General features: G+C 48.9%; 2 protein-coding genes and 1 long non-coding RNA gene across 8 annotated transcripts in view; 2 read left to right on the top strand and 1 right to left on the bottom strand.

The window, feature by feature from the left end:
* Positions 1 to 7,548, top strand: part of RNF213 (ring finger protein 213) — a 51,747-nt gene extending 44,199 nt beyond the window's left edge. For all 3 annotated transcript variants that reach the window (XM_084492371.1, XM_084492372.1, XM_084492370.1), the window contains exons 55-67: positions 98 to 260; positions 557 to 737; positions 1,222 to 1,316; positions 2,069 to 2,320; positions 2,749 to 2,881; positions 3,573 to 3,656; positions 4,007 to 4,187; positions 4,311 to 4,512; positions 4,716 to 4,793; positions 5,102 to 5,299; positions 6,299 to 6,388; positions 6,501 to 6,679; positions 7,056 to 7,548. In XM_084492371.1, coding sequence (XP_084348497.1) covers positions 98 to 260; positions 557 to 737; positions 1,222 to 1,316; positions 2,069 to 2,320; positions 2,749 to 2,881; positions 3,573 to 3,656; positions 4,007 to 4,187; positions 4,311 to 4,512; positions 4,716 to 4,793; positions 5,102 to 5,299; positions 6,299 to 6,388; positions 6,501 to 6,679; positions 7,056 to 7,209 — 1,990 coding nt within the window. In that variant the 3' untranslated portion in view covers positions 7,210 to 7,548. The remainder of the gene's footprint in view (positions 1 to 97; positions 261 to 556; positions 738 to 1,221; positions 1,317 to 2,068; positions 2,321 to 2,748; positions 2,882 to 3,572; positions 3,657 to 4,006; positions 4,188 to 4,310; positions 4,513 to 4,715; positions 4,794 to 5,101; positions 5,300 to 6,298; positions 6,389 to 6,500; positions 6,680 to 7,055) is intronic.
* On the top strand, positions 7,233 to 18,325 carry ENDOV (endonuclease V; the record flags this gene model as incomplete). Of its 4 annotated transcripts, XM_084492393.1 has the most annotated exons (9): positions 7,233 to 7,866; positions 8,173 to 8,344; positions 9,451 to 9,585; positions 9,939 to 9,978; positions 10,061 to 10,173; positions 10,281 to 10,349; positions 10,982 to 11,107; positions 16,945 to 17,021; positions 18,048 to 18,325. In XM_084492393.1, 9 exons carry the CDS (start codon positions 7,529 to 7,531, stop codon positions 18,073 to 18,075), a joined length of 1,098 nt encoding a protein of 365 aa, XP_084348519.1. In that variant the 3' UTR covers positions 18,076 to 18,325. The 4 variants fall into 4 exon arrangements, with proteins under 4 accessions (XP_084348519.1, XP_084348521.1, XP_084348518.1 ...); XM_084492395.1 differs by lacking the exon at positions 9,451 to 9,585 and having other exon boundaries at positions 7,529 to 7,866; XM_084492392.1 differs by lacking the exons at positions 16,945 to 17,021; positions 18,048 to 18,325 and adding an exon at positions 11,437 to 14,648 and having other exon boundaries at positions 7,529 to 7,866.
* Positions 18,326 to 18,884: 559 nt separating this feature from the next.
* Positions 18,885 to 20,490, bottom strand: LOC311420955. The gene is made up of 2 exons (XR_014684627.1): positions 19,851 to 20,490; positions 18,885 to 19,627 (listed from the first exon to the last, which is right to left on the bottom strand). It is a non-coding gene; the product is annotated as an uncharacterized lncRNA (long non-coding RNA).
* Positions 20,491 to 20,899: the final 409 nt, after the last annotated feature.

Genomic DNA, 20,899 nt, shown 5'->3' with positions numbered 1-20,899 from the left:
TTCAGAGAACTTAAGATCAGAAAGACATTATTGGGTATCAAAGACTACTTCTGTGTTTTCTGTCAAAGCAAAAATCGCTATGCATACTTTCTGGCAGGAATAATGAAGACAGAACTCAAACTGGCCACATACTTGGAGATGCACAACGCAGAAAAGAAATGGTGGAAGTGTCTGACCGACCCATGTCCCAAGTTGTCTTCATTCTGATACGCTTGCTCACACATCTGGCAATGTTTCTGGGAGCCACAAAGGATCCTCAGGTATCTTCCAATCATAGTCCCAAGTGGCCACTTGAAATCTGCCTTTATATGATACTGGTCCTTCTCGTCGTGTTGCGTAGTGACTAGTGAAGTCTTTCAAGATGCAAAACCCAAATTCACTTCTCCACTTGCCCGGGAATGTTTTTGGTTTCTTTATGCAGTTGCCATTATGTGTACAAGTGGTAAGAGTCCTGTAGGATGGAGTAGAGACTATCTGATTAGACTAGTTTTGCATGCCTTGTGCTAGAACTGGATGTTACTGATTACACTCATTTTTTCCTTTTGTTGCTCTTCAGTCACTGCAAAAGATTATCAAGCCACCAGTGCGCAACTCAGTAACTTTCCTGCAGCAGCATATTCAGGAGGACTTGGCACAGATGACAAAAACTTTGGGAAAGAGTATAGATGAGACTATCAACATCCTTCATCTTGTCCTAGGCAGCCTCCTCAAGGACCCCCATCAGCACTCAAGCCAGTGTAAGGAAAACTACTAGCCATATCACATCTACGAGCTGTATCGGTGTTTTATGGGCAGCAATTAGTATTTTTGCTAACAGACCACTTGCAACAGATGATAGCTGAGCTGATGAGGGAGATCCAGAAATTTGCGGTTTGTTTTTCACTGTAGGTAGTGAAGAATTTTTCGCTGCTTACTTCTTCTCTGGTCAAATATATGGGGTTTGCAAGGTTTGGTACATAGTTCTGGAAAGAAATTAATGAAAAAATGACTTCACGATACATTGACAGCTCACAAGCAGAGGTGCTACTTGAAGTAGGGTGTGCAGTTTTGGATGACACTCTCCAACTAGGCTGAGATACTCATTTAGCCTCTATAACCTCTATAGTTGCTCTTAGCTCATCATATGAACTTGCAAGGATGTCACATCTAAAAGCTAAGAGAATCTGAGCTATCTTGTAACTGAAATATTGTGAACATAAGACTCTTAAATTTCTGTTGCAGGGCCAGTTCAATTTGATGGTACGCTTTCCACCAAGGAGAAAAGAAACAAGTGGGAAAGAATTGTTGCAGACACAGTTATTGCTCCTGAGTTGGAGGTGAGAAATTAGCTGTTTAAAAAAAATAAAAATAATAATAATCAGTTGAGCAGTTCAAAGCAACTTTGGAAATCTGACCTGCTGTGATACCTGTGCTACTCTTTTCACCTGGCTATTCCTAAATGCAAGCTATTTATGATACAACTGCAGGTCCACATTAATCTGTCGTCAGCTAGTCACTTCCATCTCTAGATTATAGACACCCTGCTGTAGATGACCCTGCTTTCAAGCAGGGGGTTTGGACTGGGTGATCTCTGGAGTCCCACCCAGCATCAGTTATTCTGTGACTCTTTTATGTGAAACGTGGAAACTGTATGTGAGAGAGGGTCAGCCAACTTTATTATACCTGTGGAAATGAGAATCAGACTTGAGTTATGTTATGAGGATTTTGTGCAGATGTAAAAGTAAAATTATCTTTGTTCAGTTGAAAGTACTTGCCCAAGTGAGCATAAGGGTGACCCAAATTAATCCTGTTTGCCTTTTTTCTTCATGTGCATTATTTAAAGAATGGAAGACCTGAGGGCTGGATGAGTTGGTGGGGGGAAAAAAAAAAACAAAACAAAACAGTTTTAGAGCATAAACAGCTGTTCTGCAGTGTGTGTTTTTTTATATGCATTCCCTAGAAGTTCATCTTCTGTTTTGACATACTTTTGTGTGACTTGGTCATCAAGCTGTTAGGGAAATATACTCCCATGGAGGTTCAACATTGCATGAAGCTGCCAATGCTGATAGAATACCGTTATTTTTTGCAGGGTTTGGATAAAAAACTTCTGAAGTTAAATAAAGAAATTCAAGAGGATGAGAGAATATCTTCCAACCCAGTAGTGAAAATGGTGTATGGCGACCCAGTCAATTTCCTGTCCCAGCTGCCCAAGGACAGTCACATCCATCATTCCAAGATGTGGAGCTGCCGAAAGAGGATTTCAGTGGAGAACCTGGGCCACATAGTCCAGCAAAATAATGCCAAGGACACTGTCCCTCTCTTGTGGAAGTTTCTGCAGAAGGTGAGTGCAATACAGGGATGAGACCCCACAATGTTCAGATAATACTCCACAGAAGAACAGAATCATAGACTGGCTTGGGTTGGAAGGGGCCTTAAAGATCATCTAGTTCCTACCCCCCCCCGCCATGGGCAGGGATGCCACCCACTAGATCTGGATGCCCAGGGCCTCATCCATCCTGGTTTTGAACACCTCCAGGGATGGGGCATCTAAAACCTCTCTGGCCAACCTGCTTCTGTGCCTCACCACCTGGTTGAGGTTGAAAGGGACCTCTGGGTACGTTTGGCTCAACTCCCCTGCAGTCTCAATCTTGAGAACTGTATATATAAAGTATTTTTTCTTTTAAACGTTTGAAAAGTAATTCAATAGAAGTATTCAAAACTGGTTTGTCCAAGGGCAGCTGTACTCATAAATCCCCTTTCCTCTTCCAGGAAACAGAACTGAGGCTGGTTAAAACTTTACCAGAGATTCTGGCTCTTCAGAGAGAATTAGTGAGGCAATTCCAGAACACTGCTGATGTTAAGCACTGCACGATCAGAGACTTCCTCAATGAACCCCGCTCAGGTGAGAAGATTCCGCCAAAACTGTAAATTAGTGAAACAAAAAGTGCTTTAGAAAGATTGCTTAGACAGTGCAGATAAAAATGAAGGTGAAAACTTCTCTTAAACTCGCAATCTTAAGTCCTTATTTTTCCTTTCAACTCCTATCCAAATATACTGGAGGCCTTGATGTTAGAGTTTTTCTTAAAAAAGGTAAAGTGGTTTTAAGAGAATTTAAGCACAAGAGGTAGGGACTCTGCTCAGAGATAGGCAAGATAAATCCCTGAACGCAGCTGTGGGTATGTTGAATTTCTGAGCTGTGCTCTAGAGTAGGGCCTTCCTAAAATGTGTAATAGGTATCCAGCCCTTCTGTTAAGTCAGAAACAGGAGACAACTCCTTTAATTGCACTTAAGTGCAATTACTTCTGTTCTGAAGTACTTATGGAAGATTTCTTAAAGGTCACGCAGACCAAGGATCCATGCAGCCTTGTAGCGTGTGCCAAAAGCACTCAATAATGGAAGATATAAACAAACAGCAAATTACACAATTTGATAATGTTGGAAAACTGTTTAATGTACATTTAAACATTTCTGGTATGTTTGAACAGTTATCTAAGGTTATGTGGTGGTGTGCTTTGAAAATTCTTATATTATTGAGTTTCATGGTGTTGCCAGTAAAAGCCATTTCAAGGATTCCTGTTTCTGGTATTGCTCAGATGTGATGAGGGACCTGTTACAGAGGAGAGTTAACATGTTCCTGTCTGTCTGGAACAAGCTGAGAAGATCACTGGATACCAATGGTGAGTACCCTTCCCTCACAGCATTGTTTTGTGTGATGGAAATGAGAGATTGCCCCCTGCCAGATGGGTCCTTCAGTACCCTTTGACAGTACAGGTTTCTTCTGTCAGATGCTGAAAATATCCTCCAAACTGACCTTGGCTGTTAAAGGTTAAAAAGATGTAGGTGCAAATGGAAGAATGTTTCCTACTCACCTGAACCTGCTTCCTTTAGCACCTACAAGGCACAGAAAGTGTGACCTTTTTGTCAATTTATCCTGCTGTACTTTCTACTGACCTGGGTTGGCTCAAGAGAGGCTATTCATCATGGGGCAAACTCTGGGACACCACAAGCAATATGCTTTTTATTTTAGGGGAAATTAAGCTTCCTAAAGGCTACTGTGATGCTGACTTGACCATGGACAGCAAGCTTGAGGTCCTTCTGCCACGTCGACAGGGACTGGGCCTCTGCTCCACAGCCTTAGCCAGTTATCTCATTAGTCTGCACAACGACTTTATCTATTTGGTGAACAAACATACCAAAGAAGATGATAGGTATGTTGCTATTCCAGCCAGGCATTTTTTTGTCTCTGTTGTGTTACCTGCTTCCAATCTGCTTTCCCTGCTTCAGAAAGGCTTGTCACTCTACATGGAGACAACTTGTTTCCTCTTCTGAAGGTACTTGATCAGTCCATCAGAAGTAGCTGACCTGCACTTGATCAGTTACGAGGTTGAGAGAGACCTGATTCCTCTGATCTTATCCAACTGCCAGTACAGCATGGAGAAGGGTGGGGAGACATTGCAGCACTTCGACCTGGAGAGAATCCAGCAGCAAGTCATCAGCAAGTTCTTGCAGGGGAAGCCGCTCATCACCCTAACGGTAGGACGAGGCAGCTAGCTATGTTTCTAGGCAGCTAGAAAACATAGCTAGCAGACAACTCGATGTCAGAGCCCTGCAGAGAACTGCAGGCTTATCAACTTATTGGCTGGTGTCTGAACCCCTGCAGTCTTTGCTGCAGCCAAACAGACACTGTAGCAGGGTTAGCAATGAAGTTCTACAATCCTGGGTTTCTCTCCTGACAGGGAATACCTACCCTCGTGTACAGACATGATCGAAATTACGAAGAGCTGTTTAATGATGTCAGGAATAAGCTGGATCAGGTGGGTTTCTGTGCTGGAGAAACAGGGCACGTGTCCCCTGACACGCAAAGAAGCGTCAGGCCCATCTTCTCACTTGCCTTGCTCATCTGCTATGAGGGCCTGCTCGCTGATCTGTTAGCATGCCTTGAATATGTACACATTGGTTGTCTTTTGTCAGTCAGGGTTTACAAAGAAAAGAGATGTAGTTAAGTACTTCCAGTTTTCTAAATCTGGGGCTATGCCCTTATTCCTGACTTCTGCAGATTGAGCAGCAGTAAGAAAGGGTTCTAAACTAATACTAGGAACTGCTTTGACTTCATGGTTTTCAGAGTGCTCTTCCCAGTTCTGTTATGAACACAATCAGCGGGGAACTACAGTCTTACAGTGATGTCTGTGATGCTCTGTCTGTCATTGAAATTACCTTGGGATTCCTGGCCATGGCTGGAGAGAATGCAGAAATGCTTCTGACTGACTACATTGTAAACGTTCTGCAGATGGGTGATCAGACAAACCCTCATGTACTGCAGGTGAGTCCTGAGAGCAAAGCTTGTATTCTTAAAGGATTATACCTGTACCAGTTTATACTAAATCCTGACAGTTTGACCTCCAAGCCCAGCAAAAGTTCTAAATCAAGCTGAATTAGAATGTGTTAGAATTTCCTCCCCACCATACTTGACAGCAGGAGAGAAAACAATTTTCACTTCCACTGCAACCAGTGTTTACCAGGTGGGAGCATCCAATAGCTCATGATGCTCAGCAGGTTCTTGCAAAACCCTAAAGAAAGGTCAAGTGGAGGATGTGTGGAAGGTCAAACTCCTCTCTGCAGATCCCTGCTTTTCTGCCATCACCACCAGGAAGGAGAATACTTAGTTGGGTGCCAGAATAATTAGTTGCAATGCTAAAACTGCAAAAAGGGAAAACTTTCAATAATGAGCCAGCTTTTAGTGACACTGGCTTACCCTAGTGCTAAACAGGATTGAAAATAGCACTTTACTTCTCAAAAGGGGTGGTAGGGAAAGGTTTTATCTCCTAATGGTGTGTGAAAAGAGGCTTTTTACTGATAGGGGGCAAAGGCACTATGCTATGACAACTATGTGTGACATAGGGAATGGGAAAATGACAGAGCTTTCCTAATGGCCAAGAAAGCTGGATTACTGAAGGCAAAATGGGGAATCAGGAGGTATAAGCATGTAGGCTTTTATGCCCATGTTGAAAAGGCTTGATAAACTCCCAACTGCTGGATGAAGCTTTTCTATATACTACTTTGTCATAGTAAGACTGTTTATCAGTGCCATCATAGAATCATTGAATGGTTTGGGTGGGAAGCGACCTTAAGGGTCGTTTAATTGCAACCCCCTCTACCATGGGCAGGGACATCTCCCACCTGATCAGGTTGCTGTGTCACCCTGCCAGTTAACGTGGCTTCTATTTTAGTGGGCTTCTCTCTGTTCCTTCTTCTGCAGGGGGATGAACAGGCTCCAAAATATGTTCCTTGCATCTAGTTTCATGCTTTGGTTTTCTTTCAGGCCCTCGGACGATGCTGTCTAAAGCACAGCATAGCCCTTTGGCAACTTCTCTCTACCCGCAAATCTGAGCAGCTTCTGCGCATCAAAAGGGTAAGATACACTGGCAACCTCAGGGTCTGCTCAGGTATTTCCTCATCTCTAAGATGAAGTTGCTCAAACATGCTTGGTTCTTTTTTTTTTTTTTTCTCATTGCATTTTTTAGGATCCTTTTGTAGACATCAATGAAAAGTACAAAGTTAGTCTCACTCCAGAGATTGCCAAGCTCCTCAACACCTACCTCGTTCACTCAAGGCTTGAAACATTCCTCCAGGAGCTCCATGAAATGATCATCCTGAAGCTGAAACGTGTCAAAAGTGTGGATGAATTCCGACCCCTATGGAGGTAATGGGTTTTTGCAGCCCAGAACAACTCACAGTCATTACTGACTTAAGCTTCTTTGTCTCTTTGAAAACGCTTGTGATAGAAACAGTTCTGTTAGCAAATGACTGCTCTGCTGGACACAAAGCACAAGCATTGATATTAAGGATATGTGGCTATTTGTAGGGCACCCTCCATGTTTCTGGCATGTATGACTCCTCTGCATCTTACACAAGCTTTTGGAAACACTGCTGAAATAGAGCAGTTGTTGTTCTTGATAGCTAAACACAGCCACTTCCCTAGTCACTCAAAGGAGCATGTTTAGTTTTCTCCATACAGAAGCTTGGCCCTGACAACTTGATTACGTCCTAATACTACTACTTTGCTCTCTGCTTTCCAGCCTCAAGGAATCACTCATTCCTCTACTTGATGAAAAAGAGTCGGAGTTGGCTGCAGAGCTGCAAGATGCATTCCCAGATGAGATTCTCCTCTCCCATGCTACTGCTACCTGGAAAGCGGCTGCTCTCTTCAAAAGAGAGCGTAGAGAAAGCTAAGGCCACTGGCAACGTGGTGCCTGCCGGTGGCCACTAGTGATTTTTCCTCTTACACCGAGCATTTTACTGCCTCAAACACTGGGTACAAGTGAGATTCAGGGAGGTCAGGGCTGAAGCGGTGCTGGTTGTGTGTTGTGTGTGTTACCTCTCCCACCCCACGCCACTTTTTACGCCAACGGGGTGAAGTTTGGATGCCTCTACGCAGCAGCAGAATAGAGTAGAAAGAGAAGGGTGCCTAAATTGCAGCTTTTTCTGGGAAAAAAAAAAAAAAGGGCTCTCTGACTTTTTAAGAAGCATTACTTGTTAACACTGGGAAATAATGTGTGCATCTACTAGGCACTTCTTTTGCTGCCTGTTTCTTGCTACCTGCCAGCTCCGGCCCCTCGCTGTGCTGCCGCCGGCCCCTCCGTCCCCCCGGAGCGCCGAGATTGAGGCGGAAAGCGAGAAAAAGCGAAAACTGCCCCAAAACGAACCGCTCCCTCCCTGCCTTCACCTCACCCCCCTTCCCCAGAAGCTGCGGCCTTTCTCCTTGCCGCGGGCCGGCCCCTCCCCGCGGCGCTGCTCAATAAAGCCCCGCTGCAGCTCCTCCCGCCTCCCTCCCCGCCCGGCCGCCATGACGGGGCCGCCGCCGGCCGCCATCCTCAGCCGCTGGGCACGGTAACGGCGCGGGGGGCGCCCTGCGCATGCGCCCTGAAGGGGGGGGGGGGCAACCGCGAGGGGCTACGGAGCCCGGGGGGCTCCGGGGCGGGGTAGGCCCAGGCCGAGGGCCTGGGCCGGAGCGGTGGGGTCTTGCTGCGCTGCCGCTGGGGGCGGGACACCGAGGGGCTCCCTTTCCCCGCCCAGTCCCCGGGGGCTGCTCGTTAGGCTCCTCTGCCTCCTGGAGCCGGGGTCTGTGCGTCCTGGTGGGCTGCGGGTCGGGCGGGAGGCGGTGCTCACCCCCCCGGCTCTGCGCTCCTCCGGCAGCGAGCAGGCCCGGCTGAAGAGCGGCGTGGTGCGGGAGGACACCGAGGAGTGGCAGAAGGAGCCGAGCTTCGCGGGGCTGGAGAGAGTGGGAGGCGTGGATTTGTCTTACATCAAAGGCGACGACTCGAGGGCCTGCGCTTCCCTCGTGGTTCTCAGCTACCCGGGGCTCGAGGTAACGGCGAGCAACCGGCTGCGGGGTGCCCGGGCCTGCCGGTGGGGGGAGGTTTTCCTCGGGAGGTTTGCACAAAAAGCCGCTGTGTGCTTCACGAAGCCTCCCGCCCCGCATTGTGCGAGAAAAAGATAAAAAGAGGAACAACTAAGTAAAGTTTTAGAGATGCGTCTGGGAAGACGCGAGGCAAACCGCTCCCAGCTGCAGGAGGTTCGTGGGGTTACTGGGAGCTTCAGAGGCACTGGAGGATGGTTTTGGTCTGGGTACAAGTCACAAAGTCATAAAACACAGGGGTGAGATGTAGGGTGCAGTCAGGCACAGGTGACTTTAGCTGGTTTGGGTAGGTATTAGAAACAGCCGGTGTCAGCCACTACCCAGGAGACACAAAGCACCGTTGTTACTCATTGCCAATCAAGAGAAGAAATGAAAGCATTTGCAGCACTCAGAAGCAGCAGCTGTCCTCTTTGTGAGTTCTTGCTTGGAATCAACTCGTAATACGGGGTGTAACTTACTGAAGCATAAGACTGCCACAAATTCCGCGCCCCATAGTCGTTTATCTTGCATTAATAAAGTTACTTGCCTGTTTCCTAACTTTCAAAATGATGTAAAAGCTACCTTTAAAACCTATAACAAACAGAAATAAAGTTTGATATTGGTCACTGGCATTTGTATGAACTGAATTCCAAATCCTTCCTTGATTCTTGACTTACACTGTGTGTACGCTTTTTGTCCTGTTTTAAAGGGTTCCTTTTGGCATCCCTTAACACAAACACCATTTGATAACGCTTTGTGTGAGCTTTGGGGTCCGTGCTGTGTATGTGAATAGCCGCTCTCATTTCTTTCCAGGACTTCACTCTCAAGCAGGGTATGGTAGGGTGATGTCTGGCCGTCTTCTGTCAGCAGTCCGTTATCCACCCCTTTCTCTAATGGACTGACACAACCCAATGCCCTTAGCTTTGTAGGAGAGATCCAGAAGCAAAGTATTTGGAAAACGACAACAACAAAAAAGAGTAAAGGACATAAACTAGAAGAGATGTCTGAAAGAGCCAGGAGCTACCCAGGGAAGTCCTGGAGGTCACTGTCTCTGCACTGTCCCACTGTACTCCTAGGTGCTGTATGAGGACTGCCGGATGGTGGCCGTGAGTGCCCCGTATGTGGCAGGATTCTTGGCCTTCCGAGAGGTCCCTTTCCTGGTGGAAGCTGTTCAGAGACTTCAGCAGGAGGAGCCCAGGCTCAAACCTCAGGTGTGGCTTATTTCTTTGTCCTAAGTTGAAAGGCTCAGAGTACTGCTAGCAGTTTTCTGCTGGCAGAGCAGAAAGCACAGTGTTGAAGTCTTATTGAGGCAGCTATTCCACTTCTTTCGGGGACCAGGGATGCTATTCTGTGTGTAGCACCAGTGAAGAGTGCTGCCAGCCATTAAGAGCTTGTGGCTGCGGGACACGGGTCATTTAAAGTTGTATGTAAGCAGCACTGAAGGAAGGAAGATCCTTATGTGGAGGAGTAGAAGTAGTGAGACAGACTTCTTCCTCAGAGGGCTAGCATTGCTGCATATTGGAGGCTCTCAGTGCACAGAAAATAATGAGTTTTTTCTTTTCAGGTGCTTCTTGTAGATGGGAATGGCCTGCTCCATCACAGAGGTAGGACTGCCCTGGAGAGCCCTGCTCTCCTCATGAGGTTCCTGTCTGGTGTCCTGCAGTTACAGCGCCTTGTTGCTGACAGGGTTTGGTGTGGCCTGTCACCTGGGAGTCCTGACAGATTTACCATGCATTGGAGTGGCCAAGAACCTCCTGCAGGTGGATGGCTTGGCCAGGGATGAGCTGCACAGAGAGCAGGTGAGGCTAGGTTGGGAATTGTTTCCACTCTTTAATATCCCTAGACAATTAGCACAGTCACATGCAAGTAATTTCTCACCAACTGATTGTGTGTTTTTGTGCCCTAGATTCGTTCCTTGCAGAGGGAAGGAGATACATTCCCACTGACAGGCACTTCAGGGAGTGTCCTTGGTATGGTAAGCTGCAGGGAGTTCTGCTTGGCCATCAGGTCTTCCAGCTTCGTGTAACTGAGCACTGGAGGATGTTGTCGCTGTAGTGGGACTGGTCTTGGTGATGTTAGTTCAGGAAGATGAGATCTGAACAGGTGACCAGTAGCACCGATTTCCCTTTTCTGTCAGCTCAGATATCAGTGGAAAGAGTTGGTGGTTCAGGTGTTGGCTATATTCATGCACATGGCTATGGCAACCTGTTCATGAACCATGGTCGAGGAGAGGTGCCACTCTTGTAGCAGCTTACCAGGGCGCGATACAAAAGCATTTGACTTAGAAGAGTGCTGCACAGGAAATGGGCAGGTGTAAGAAACTTCCTTCATCTGGTGTTACATTAACATAGTCTGTATTAGCAAGTCTCAGTGCTTCCCAGAGCTGTGTGGGGCGTCTGTGGAAGGGTCACGGGTATCCAAAAGGGCAAACAGTCCCTGTGAGGAGATAACTGAAGCAGAGGATCAAGGAGGTTGGGAGTTAGCAAGTACAGACCCACCAGCCCACCCTCTGAAGACAACTGGCTGGCTTAGAATTCATCTGCCACGTTGTATTTGTTTGAAATAAGCCTCTTAAGTATTTGATCTCTCTTGTTTTTGAATGCACAGGCCCTGCGTAGCTGCAACAGCTCTAAGCCCCTTTATATCTCTGTGGGCCACAGGGTGTGCCTGGAGACAGCCGTGCGCCTCGTCCAGTCCTGCTGCAGGTACCGGATCCCGGAGCCCATCCGCCAGGTACAGAAGCAGGGGAGCTGGGGAAGGGGAGTGCAGACCTGGGGTAGGGGAGCAGGCAGGCAGGCAGGTAGGTGGCAGGGGACATGATAGCTGCAAGTGCCAAGCCCGTGGTGATGTTTCAGAGCCTCAGTTTGCCACCCATCTGTCACAATTCTGCAGTGGGCACCCTTCTCACTGGCCTGTCCTCCCCAGCCTGTCGTACTGCTGTTTATGTGGTGGTGAAGTGATCATCCTTCTTTCTTCTTTGCTTGTTCTGACGCAGTGTTGAGAAGTGCACACAACCCTCACTGCAGACCTCGCTTGACAGATTTCTTGGTTCCTCTCTGCAGGCAACTTCTGTGATGCTGATGTTAATACAGAGGAGCTGGAAACGCAGCTTTCCTGGTGCTTTGAGCCTAGCACAGACTGCAGTGCTGCTCCTCTGGGCTTTTCCTCGCTACCGCACTCCACAAGGAACTGCGGGCTCTGGGACAGCAGGCAGCCAGTAGGTGACAGCACTGGATCGCATTCAGTGAGCCGCAGCTGCCACCAAGGCTCTGCTTCAGACTAATTAAATCACAGCAGGGCTTGAGAAAGGGATCTGGAGAAGCGTAAAGCCTCTGGGACTTCTAGCCTGACAAGTGCTTCCCTTCTCAGGGTCACCCTGCTGTTAGCGGCTCAGGTGGGCCTGACCCAGCGGCTGCTCAGGGAGCGGGGCCTCTTCAGATGTCCCTGTTTGTAACATTGCCCTGGAACACGCAGTTCAAGTTGCTAAACCTCCGTGCTTGTCAGGTGTCTGGCCACCTTTGCTCTGCAGCTCCTCAGAGCAGCACTGAGCAGATCCTGCTGAGGGCTGTTACGCAGTCTCTGCACACAGGGTCTTCTCCTTGGCAGTGCAGTGTTTTCCGAAAGCAGAGTATCAAGTTATAAAACAGACAAAAATCCAACACCTTAAAGCAAAACAAACCTTGAAGCATGCATTCCAGAACTGGAGTTTCTGATCTCATAAACCACTACCTGCCAGACGGGAGTAGGCTGATAGATCTTCTTATGTAACCTCTTCCAGCAAGGGACAGATGCCTCCGCAGAGCTGTAAGCTAGCTCTGCAGTTCGGCATGCTCAGAGGAAAGGGGAAAAGCATTCCCTTTGGAAACAAAAAGGTGTCTTGGAGGTTTTCATCACCTTCATTTCATTTCCAGCTTTCTCCAGTGTTTGTCTATGTTCCGAGACTCCTCCAATCCTCTATGACCTCTATTTAAAGTGATGGAATGAGGTGTTGTCACGTTCCTTATGGAGAGGCTAGAAATTGAGAAGGATGTGTGTTTACTGTAGAGGCAGAGGAGTAGCAGGAGGTTATGGTGTGTAAACCTTTCCATGGGACTTTTCCCACCACACTTCTGTGTGGTAGCTGTTAGAGATCCTGATGCAGGGCAGTGGGGAGTTCTGGCTTGTGTGAATTCCTAGATCTTTTTGCTACGGGAACTCTCCACGACAGGCTTGCAGATCTGGTGGGTGATGTGCTTACAGCTTTCCCAGTGTCTAGTGGAAGACTTCTGGAATATTAGCCCTTAGCTGATAAGTTCTGGTAGCCCTAGAAGTGTAATACTCTCCAGACAGCTCAGCTGGCAGTACCTTTTTGAGGCTGTGTTTACAGCTTGGATGAACGCAGTGCTGCGCTGCAGCATGTGGAATACTGCTGACTGTTGTGGGAACTTAAACCTTTCACTTTCTGAGGGTTATGGCTGGCCGGTCTGTATAGGGTGCGTTGTGCTTCTTGGGCATGAAACTGCATCTTCACAGTAATCAGAAGCAGTCGGATTTGCATTCAGCCCACAACGTGGTTGTGTTGCCAAAGGAGCTGTGGCTGTGATGCAGGTGAGAGGGGTGATCTTTCAGAGAAAGCAGAGGGAAGTTCATTATCACCTACGTATGTATTTACTTCTGTTTCGTACTTCTTCCATGTGCAAGGCTGAACTGGGAGAATATCATTTGCAGAGGGGCGATCCCTCCACCCAGCCAGCTGGTGAGGTTTTGAGGCAGACTTGGTCCTTTCAAGCTAACCAGACAAGGGTATTGAGATAGGCAGAAGCTGTCACCCCAGAAAAATAAACAAAGCATTTAAACTGCGTGGCACTGGAACCAACAGCAAGCCCTCCTGAGAGCAACTGCTTTTGCCTACTTCTGGCAGAGGTCAGAAGCCCTCTCCAGTGTTTGCCCACGCTCTGAGCGTGCTCAGACCCAGGATCCACAATGCACAGTGTGGAATCAGAAGCTTTTAAGACTCCACCTGATGAGGATTGCTCTGGGACAGATTCTTCTGCTCTTGCTTCCTCAGCTTCTTGGCTGGCTGCACACCAGCCTCCAGCTCACTTGATGATCCTTTTAGCTCCAGCTGGCGTCCTGCCCAGCTGGTTCCTGCTGGCTCAGGATGTGGCTGATGGGGCAGCCTGATGTTACTCCAGCCCACCAAGGAGGACAGAAATCAGCCTGACCACAGCTGTGAATTTCTGCAGGTCACGTCATGTGCAGTATTAAATTCTTACTAATGCAAAACTGAAAAATAAGCCATCATCCCTCTTTCTCTGTGTGAACAGCTCCTGGTGCCCTGCAGGGAAATCAGTCGCTGATAACCTGAAATTCTTACTCCCCTGAGATGTAGCCCCCCAATCCAAGCTTGCTGCTCACCACTGCCCCTCATAAAATAGGCAAAGCAACAATTCCAGACCGTAATGCCAACACTAGTCCCCGCTGAAAATAGAAACAATCTGTGAGGATTATTACGGGACAGTTATCCATCTTATTGATTAGCCTCTTGGTTAATGCGCTGGGTTAAGCTGTCTCTCAGCACTGTGTTAGGAGTGAGGACTGGCCAGTAACTTGCCACCTAATCAAGCATTAGCTTATGTTATCAGTAGAATGAATTCAGGGGGTTTTCTTCCCTAGAAAAATAGTTTGTAGATCTGACTCTTGCTACCTTGGTCTCCCAGTAGGAACTCTTATTGAACAACCTCTTTCCCTCGTTATAAAATACATCACGTAATCTCTTATCCTGAAGAGTGATCAAAGTTATTTGTCAGTTCAGTTATGAAACTGTCCAATTATAGAGAGAAGGGAAAAAAATCTCCCAAACAAACCACCCCTTATGTAACCATTTTTCATTCTCGAGCTTGCAGATTTGTTAAGTGGTTGTGGAGCTGCATTTCCAGCAGTAAGCTGGCAGAGTCTCCACCTGAGACGCCTGACTGGGAGCTGCAGGGAGGGAAGGATGGGGAGCTCGTTGGGGGCATGGGAGAGACTCTTCAGAAGTATAGCATAGTGATGAGAGTAGAAAATGCTTCAAGGACAGCCACTGGGGATGCGCTAACCCACTTTATTAGCATGATCATCATTTTCTGTGAAGCTTTTCCAGCTGGGAAGGTCACAGACTGCTTTTTAAGTGGGGAGAGATGCTCTGTCTTTGAGATGGGGCACAGCGGCTGTTCTAAAATGTCACAGGCTAGCAGTGTTTTTGAGAAATGAAGTTTCTGAAAAAGAAAAAAAACAACATTGAGGGAATGTTAAAGTTACCAAGAAACTAGGATCCGGGTGCTTGTATTGGCATCCAAGAGTCTTCCACTGATACGGAGTAGCACTGGAAAGCTGAACAGTAATACTTCAAGGCAACAAGAACATCCAGTAAATGTTCAACAACATTTTCTAAATGTTCAGCAACACTTTCTATAGCTCTTGGGATTTCTCTCGGTGTTCTTGCCCAGCTCTGACCACGTGCTGTCTTGCAGTGCTGATAAGACACAGCAGTCTGGTTTTCCAGGTGAGCTCAGGGGGTTCAAGTCACAGGAGACTGCATCAGAAATGGAAAGGAGGAACTGGATCCTTGAGGGGGGGCTTGATGAGGTTTGGTGGTGGATCTGAGACTTCAAGGAACTGAAGTTCTCAAAGAATTTCAAGGAAGAGGGCAGTAAACCATGAATTTGGTAGAGTCTCGACGTTACATCTTTCATCTGTGGCACCAAGAGGGGTGGTACTGGAAAGCAGAGCACATAGCACTGATGCGGTCTGGCGTGTAAACTGCTCCTGTTGTCCTCCTTGGCAGCCTTGCTTTTGGACTCACAAGCTAGGACAGTGTCAAAGGTGTGTCAGTCACTTGCCTTGCATCTGCTGCCAAGAAGTGGTGGAGCCAAGCATGCTTGTGCCTCGTCTCTGTTTGCTTTTACAGGATGTTTTTACCTGCTTTAGCCGCGTAATTACCATCACACAGCCAGCCCACCAGGCGCAAAGGCAGGATGAGCCAAGCTCATGCCTAGGGAAAAGGATATGCAGCAGACAAGTGGTGTGCTGCTCCATCTGTTGCTTCGTGATACAACTGCTGGAACAGAGGAAGGAAAGGGATGGGTACAAGAATGGGCAGTGCCAGCTTCTCTTCATCCTGTGTCATCTCGACAACTTGCCTGCTGTATTGCTACGTGTATATTCCCAACTCTTCACAGCCCTTGCCGTAGCCTTGTTCCCCCTCTTAATTTGCAGGTTCCTGTGGAGGGGACAGCCACATTTCTCAGCTGAGTAGTGACCAGAAAAGCTAATTCTTTGGAAACATCACAGTGTCACAGCTGTAAAGACCATGGATGATCTTGGAATGCTCTGAGCCTGAAGGCTGCAGCCTGACCTGCCTGAAATGCCAGCGGGAGTCCCTGTTAGCATTGTCCCAGGACACAGCTTCTGTTTCACTGTGTAGACAGAGAAGGTCATTGCAGCAGAGTCCGTGAGGCATTCTGCAGCCCCAGGACAAGTCAATAAAATGCTCCAGTATTTCCCTAACTTTTGATGAGATCATGCTCTTAAATTTTTATCAAGTCTATTCCATCTTTCATTGGTGGGCTTGGACTCCAGGTTCCAAGCTGTTGCTGGAAAAGGCCCATGGAGGAGCCTGGCTGCTCGTTACACTGTCCTGCATTGCATTCAGAGGTGCCTGCATGTGGAAGAAGACATTTAGGTTGGTTCACGGGTCGAAAACACCAGAGCACTCTCAGTCTCCTGTGTCTCCTTCAGCCTGGCTCTCCTGCCAGGGCTCATGAAAGGGGAGTTGCAGCTCTGGCACAGAGACAAGACACAATGGAAAGCAGCCCATCACCTCAGCAACTCTCCCTTTGCCAGTGAACAATTCTTACTTAACCTCTGGAAATTCTTGCTGGCCTGCCACATCCCTGGATGACCAGGAGGGCATCTTAGGAGCTGTTCAGTGTAGGTGGAAGGTGAGGGATTCCTGCTGGGTCAGTGCTTGCTGCAGGAAGGCTCACTGCAGTGTGAGCTGGAAACCCGTGCTAATGCATCCCTTGGGGCTTGTAGAGGCCTTTGGTGAGGGATGACCGCACTCACTGAGCTGCAGTAGGGATTTACTGAGGAAGCTCAGTCTGGTTCCTGCTCTGGCTGTTCTTCCTGCCATGCTTGTGGTAAGGAGAGAGCTGAGCAGACCTTAGGCATGGGCTGGCATGAGCTGTCTGAACCCAGTGTCTCCTGCATGCTCAGCAGCACCTCCTTGCGCCTCTGAGTAGTGAAGGGGCAGATAGGAAGGGTTCAGAGACTCATTTCTCTCTCTGAAATGGACTGTACTCCAGTAGGGCTGCTCGGTCCAGGACCCTCTATTTCTTTGTCTCAAGCCTTTACCCTCCCTAGCAGCTTACAGTGAGGCACAAAACCAACCAAGGACAGAAGCACACAGGTTGCTTTTTGCCAGGCAGTCACAGAAGGGCTAGTTATGATGCACTGGCATTAGGATGTGCAGGGACATACTGAGACAACTGTGGGGAGACACCAAACAGGCTGATCAATCCTTTTTCACTCATTTTCCTCCTTTATTCCAGGCTGACATTAGATCGAGGGAGTATATTCGGAAGCAGATGTGCTCACCAGTGAAGGTCCCGTCTTCTGGGCCAGAGAGGTAGGTGTGTGGGCAGCCCGAGCAGCTGCCTCTCCAAATGGGATCTGCTCATGTAATGATCTTCAGTAATGGCATTAAAGGGACAGGCCGGGTAACAAGGTGAGCTGAAGTGACATCAGGACCCGTTGCCTCCATAAAGGGTGATTTCTGGTGGTTGTAGCCATGCTACTTCACACGTTTTTTCTGCAGAGCACCGTGTCCTAGGCTGGGGAAGGTCACTGGGGATTTGATCTGTTTCCGGCGCCCGTGATAAGCAAAGAACTAACGCCCACAGGTGTGACATGAGGGTGAACAGAAATATCCTGCAGGGAGCTGGTTTCTGTTCCCAGAAGACGAGGGGAGGGTCAGACTGCCCCACTCTTACATAATGTGGGCCAATGGCTGCTCTTAAACGGTACAAATCCATGGCAAGTCCACTGGCGCGTAGGAGTTCCTCATGTCATGGAAAGGCTGCGCTGCCTTTTCAGCACTGTTCATGGGAGTTTGTTGTTGAGTTCCCTCAGACCCACACTGATACCAGGTTGGACAGGTAGCAGATAGCACTGCCTGAAGAGCTCCTTCAGGACGAATGAAGTGTGTCAGTACTCAAAACCCGCTCTGCTCTGAGGGTCATGCTGGATCAGAAAGAGCGAAGAATGAAGGTTGCTGGTGGCAGCAGTCAGGGATTGCTTGCGCTGACTCGAGGCAGCTCTTACAGATTCGTTAGGACACTTGGCCAGTGAAACTTATCGTGCTCTGCTCAACTCCTGTATCCTGAAAAATGCATCCAGAAACAAAAGATGAGAGTGTTCTTGTAGCAGTGTTGCACATTGTGACCAGGCTATTGGGGGACGGCCCTGTGCGGTTCCAGGCAGCGTGTCCCCCATTTGTGCTGGTGCTTCATGCTGATGCTGACTTACACAAAGCAGAAACACCAAAGTCATCCCATTTATGTGACATCGTAGTTGGTCTTTTTGGTTTTATTTATTTATTTATTTATTTATTCATTTCAAGTCTGTAATCCTTCCTGGTTTTTGCTCCTTGCAGCGAAGAGAAGGCTGAAGTGGATGATTAATCTCATGCCAGAAGCAACTGCAGGGCCCCTTCTTCACTGAATGCAAGACTGTGGTTCTGCAGAGTGCAGCAGCTGCGTGCCACCCACGGGCAGAGCAACACAAGACTGTGTTGGTCGGGACAACACCAGCCACTGTGCACTCCTCTGGTAGACAGGAAAACCAACCTCTGTTAAGGATGTTGCTCGGTGTTTAGAGCATATTTCTCATGGTCAGTTTAGAAACATTGTAAATACATCAGTTCACTTGTAATTTTTCTACAACTTCCTTGAGTACTCGGGTAGTTGCAGGAGGTGATTTACAAGCTGATGTTGTGGTGCTTAACATAGTTACAACCAAGCTCCAGAGCTGGCCTTTGGCTCCCACCACTCCTCTGGGACAGGGACTTCCCTTCCTGACATTTTTGGAACAGCTTCCACCCAGTCCCTGCAGCCTGTTCTCTCACCCTCACTTTGCACGTCTCTGGGGAACAGAAGCCCAGTGTGCAGCTCCGGCTGGTCCTGACAGACGGGCAGAGGACTCTGTGTTTCGGGTGGGCGTGTGACTCACGAGGGAGGGGACGGAGCCAACAGTCTGGTGTATATTTTGGAAGAGGCTTGGAGGTCTGAGCTCCAGTACCTGAGAAGCTTTCTGTCTGTTTGGTGTCAGTGGCTTCTGCGTGCCTGCTGCCTCGGTGCTATCTACGCAGCAGTACCAGACCTTGGTGGCTGTGTGCGAATCATTGTTTGTGCTGGGCACATGGTGCTCGAGTGTTGCTGGTCGTGCTGTGAGATTGCTCTGCATTGCTGCTGAAGCACAATTCAGACACAAGGGCATTATGAGACGCAGACTTGCGTGGTGTTACTGTGAGCCTCCCCACAGTGCCTGAGACAGGGCTCACGGTGCAGACGAGCGCTTCCCGAAGAAAAGACCATCTCGGGGGAACGGAGAGCTTCTCATACACAAATCAGTCAGGGTGGCCAGATCCCCAGCCTGGATTTTAGCAGCCTGAGTGGACCAGGAGCACTCGTGTCAGGTCAGGAGGGAAAGCTCTCTGTGGCCAGCACGCTTGGACCAGCACCCACCAGTTAAGCCCTTTGTGAATCTTTGCATTAACAGCAGAGCACAGAACAAACAGCTTCTATCCCTGGATCAATACAGCTGGCCTAGTCCAATTTGCCAGGCTAAAGCTTTTCCTCCAGAGGTGTGGGTTCTTGGTTGTATTCAGCAGTTTATTCTTGACCGTTTCTGAAGAACAATAGGAGCAAGTACATCAGCACTTGAACACGGCCAAAACTGTGGTATGTGGATGTAGAAAACCATGCCTGTGTGAGATTCCAGCCTAAAGAGAAAAAAGGCCATTTTCCTGGGGCTGCTCAGGGTCAGGACTCCCGTGGTTGGTGTTAAATGCTGCTGAGCACTTCGCTTTTGCATAAATTCATCTTGCAGCTTTTGTTGCTCGTGTGTCACCTCCGCCTCCGTCTCGGTGTTGTTCTGGGGACAGAGGACATTCAGCCTGTGTGGCACATCTGTGCAGCTTCTGCTAGGTCAGAGTACACCTGAGTCACCTCTAACCTGGGTGGGAAAAAGGGGGGAGGTAATGGGCTGGGCGCCCCCAGGGCCTGCTTTGGGAAGCTCTGTTGGACCGGTCCCCAGGAGTGTTGAAAAGGGGGATTGGCAGCACTCAGTCTCTGACAGGGTTCTGGTCCCTTCACCCACCCACCCCCCAAAAAAAACCCAACAAAAAACCGTGCTGATTCATGTGTTTGAAAGACACAAGCAGCTGAAGTTTCCAAACCTTGAGAAGGAGCGTGCTGTCTCCTGGGAAGCCTCAAAGCCTTTTTCACATGGGAGTTTGTTACGTGGGTGGACAGAGACCGTGAAGGGAAGAAAAAGACACAGCGAAACTGCTCCTTTGATCCCCGTGGTGTGTGTAGGATCAGAGGGATCCCTGTGCCCAGCGGGGAGGGGTGAGAGGAAGCGTTTGGCGCTGTGTCTGACCCCAACTTTGGCAGGGGGCAGAGGAGCAGCATCTGAGGGGCAATCCTTCCCAGCTGGCGGGACAAGGGCACTGCTCTCGTGTTGCTTCCAGCACCGCAGAGGCGATGCCCCTTCAATGCCACCATCCGCCCATCCCAAGGGAGTGGCATGGAGGCAGAGCTTCTTGACAAGCTGATGCCAGCTTGAGAAATGAGTGGAATAACCGAGTGTCCTGGGAGCAGCCTGCCCTGCTGCCCCCACCTTGCTTGGCCTCCCAATGCCTTGTGAGGATGCCCAGAGCTATCAGAGAGCTCCCCTGGCCCGGCCAAAATGCCCTTCACAGGTGGGATGGGGAGGAGCTGGGGCCTGGCCGTGTCTTGCCGTTAGGCCTTACTGGATCCTCTTGTGAGGGAGGAGCACGAGCAGTGTAATTAGCAGCAGCAAACCCAATCTGGCTTAACGAGAACGCGCTTGCTGCACACAGCTGCCTGCAGGCAGGGGCCTGGTGGGGTGGGAGCCCCCCACTGCCTGCGTCCACACGCTGCCAGCCAAAATCATTACCTGGAGGCAGCCCTGCCACCCCCCTGCATCTGGGAGGGGTGGGGGTGTTAATTAGGGAGTTCTCTGGGGGAGGAACTGGTAAGGGCTATTCCCAGCTCTCCACACAAGCCACCAGGCCTCTGCCAGCAGCAAGTGGTTTGTCCATTTCTCCTTCCAGCCATGTGTGAGGCAGAAATTTCCACAGACCCCAGCAGCAGGGTCTTGCAAGGCCTGTCAGGGATTTAGGCCCAGCTGACGTGCCAAGAACCAGGGAATGGCTGTGCCTGAGATCCCAGGGGCCGGCCATCAAAGAAATCACTCTCTTGC

This window comes from Aythya ferina (genome assembly GCF_964211825.1).
Source record: "Aythya ferina genome assembly, chromosome: 18".
NCBI classification, from domain to species: Eukaryota; Metazoa; Chordata; class Aves; order Anseriformes; family Anatidae; genus Aythya; species Aythya ferina.
The sequence above is the reverse complement of the archived record's forward strand: the minus strand, read 5'-3'. Positions and strand labels throughout refer to the sequence as shown.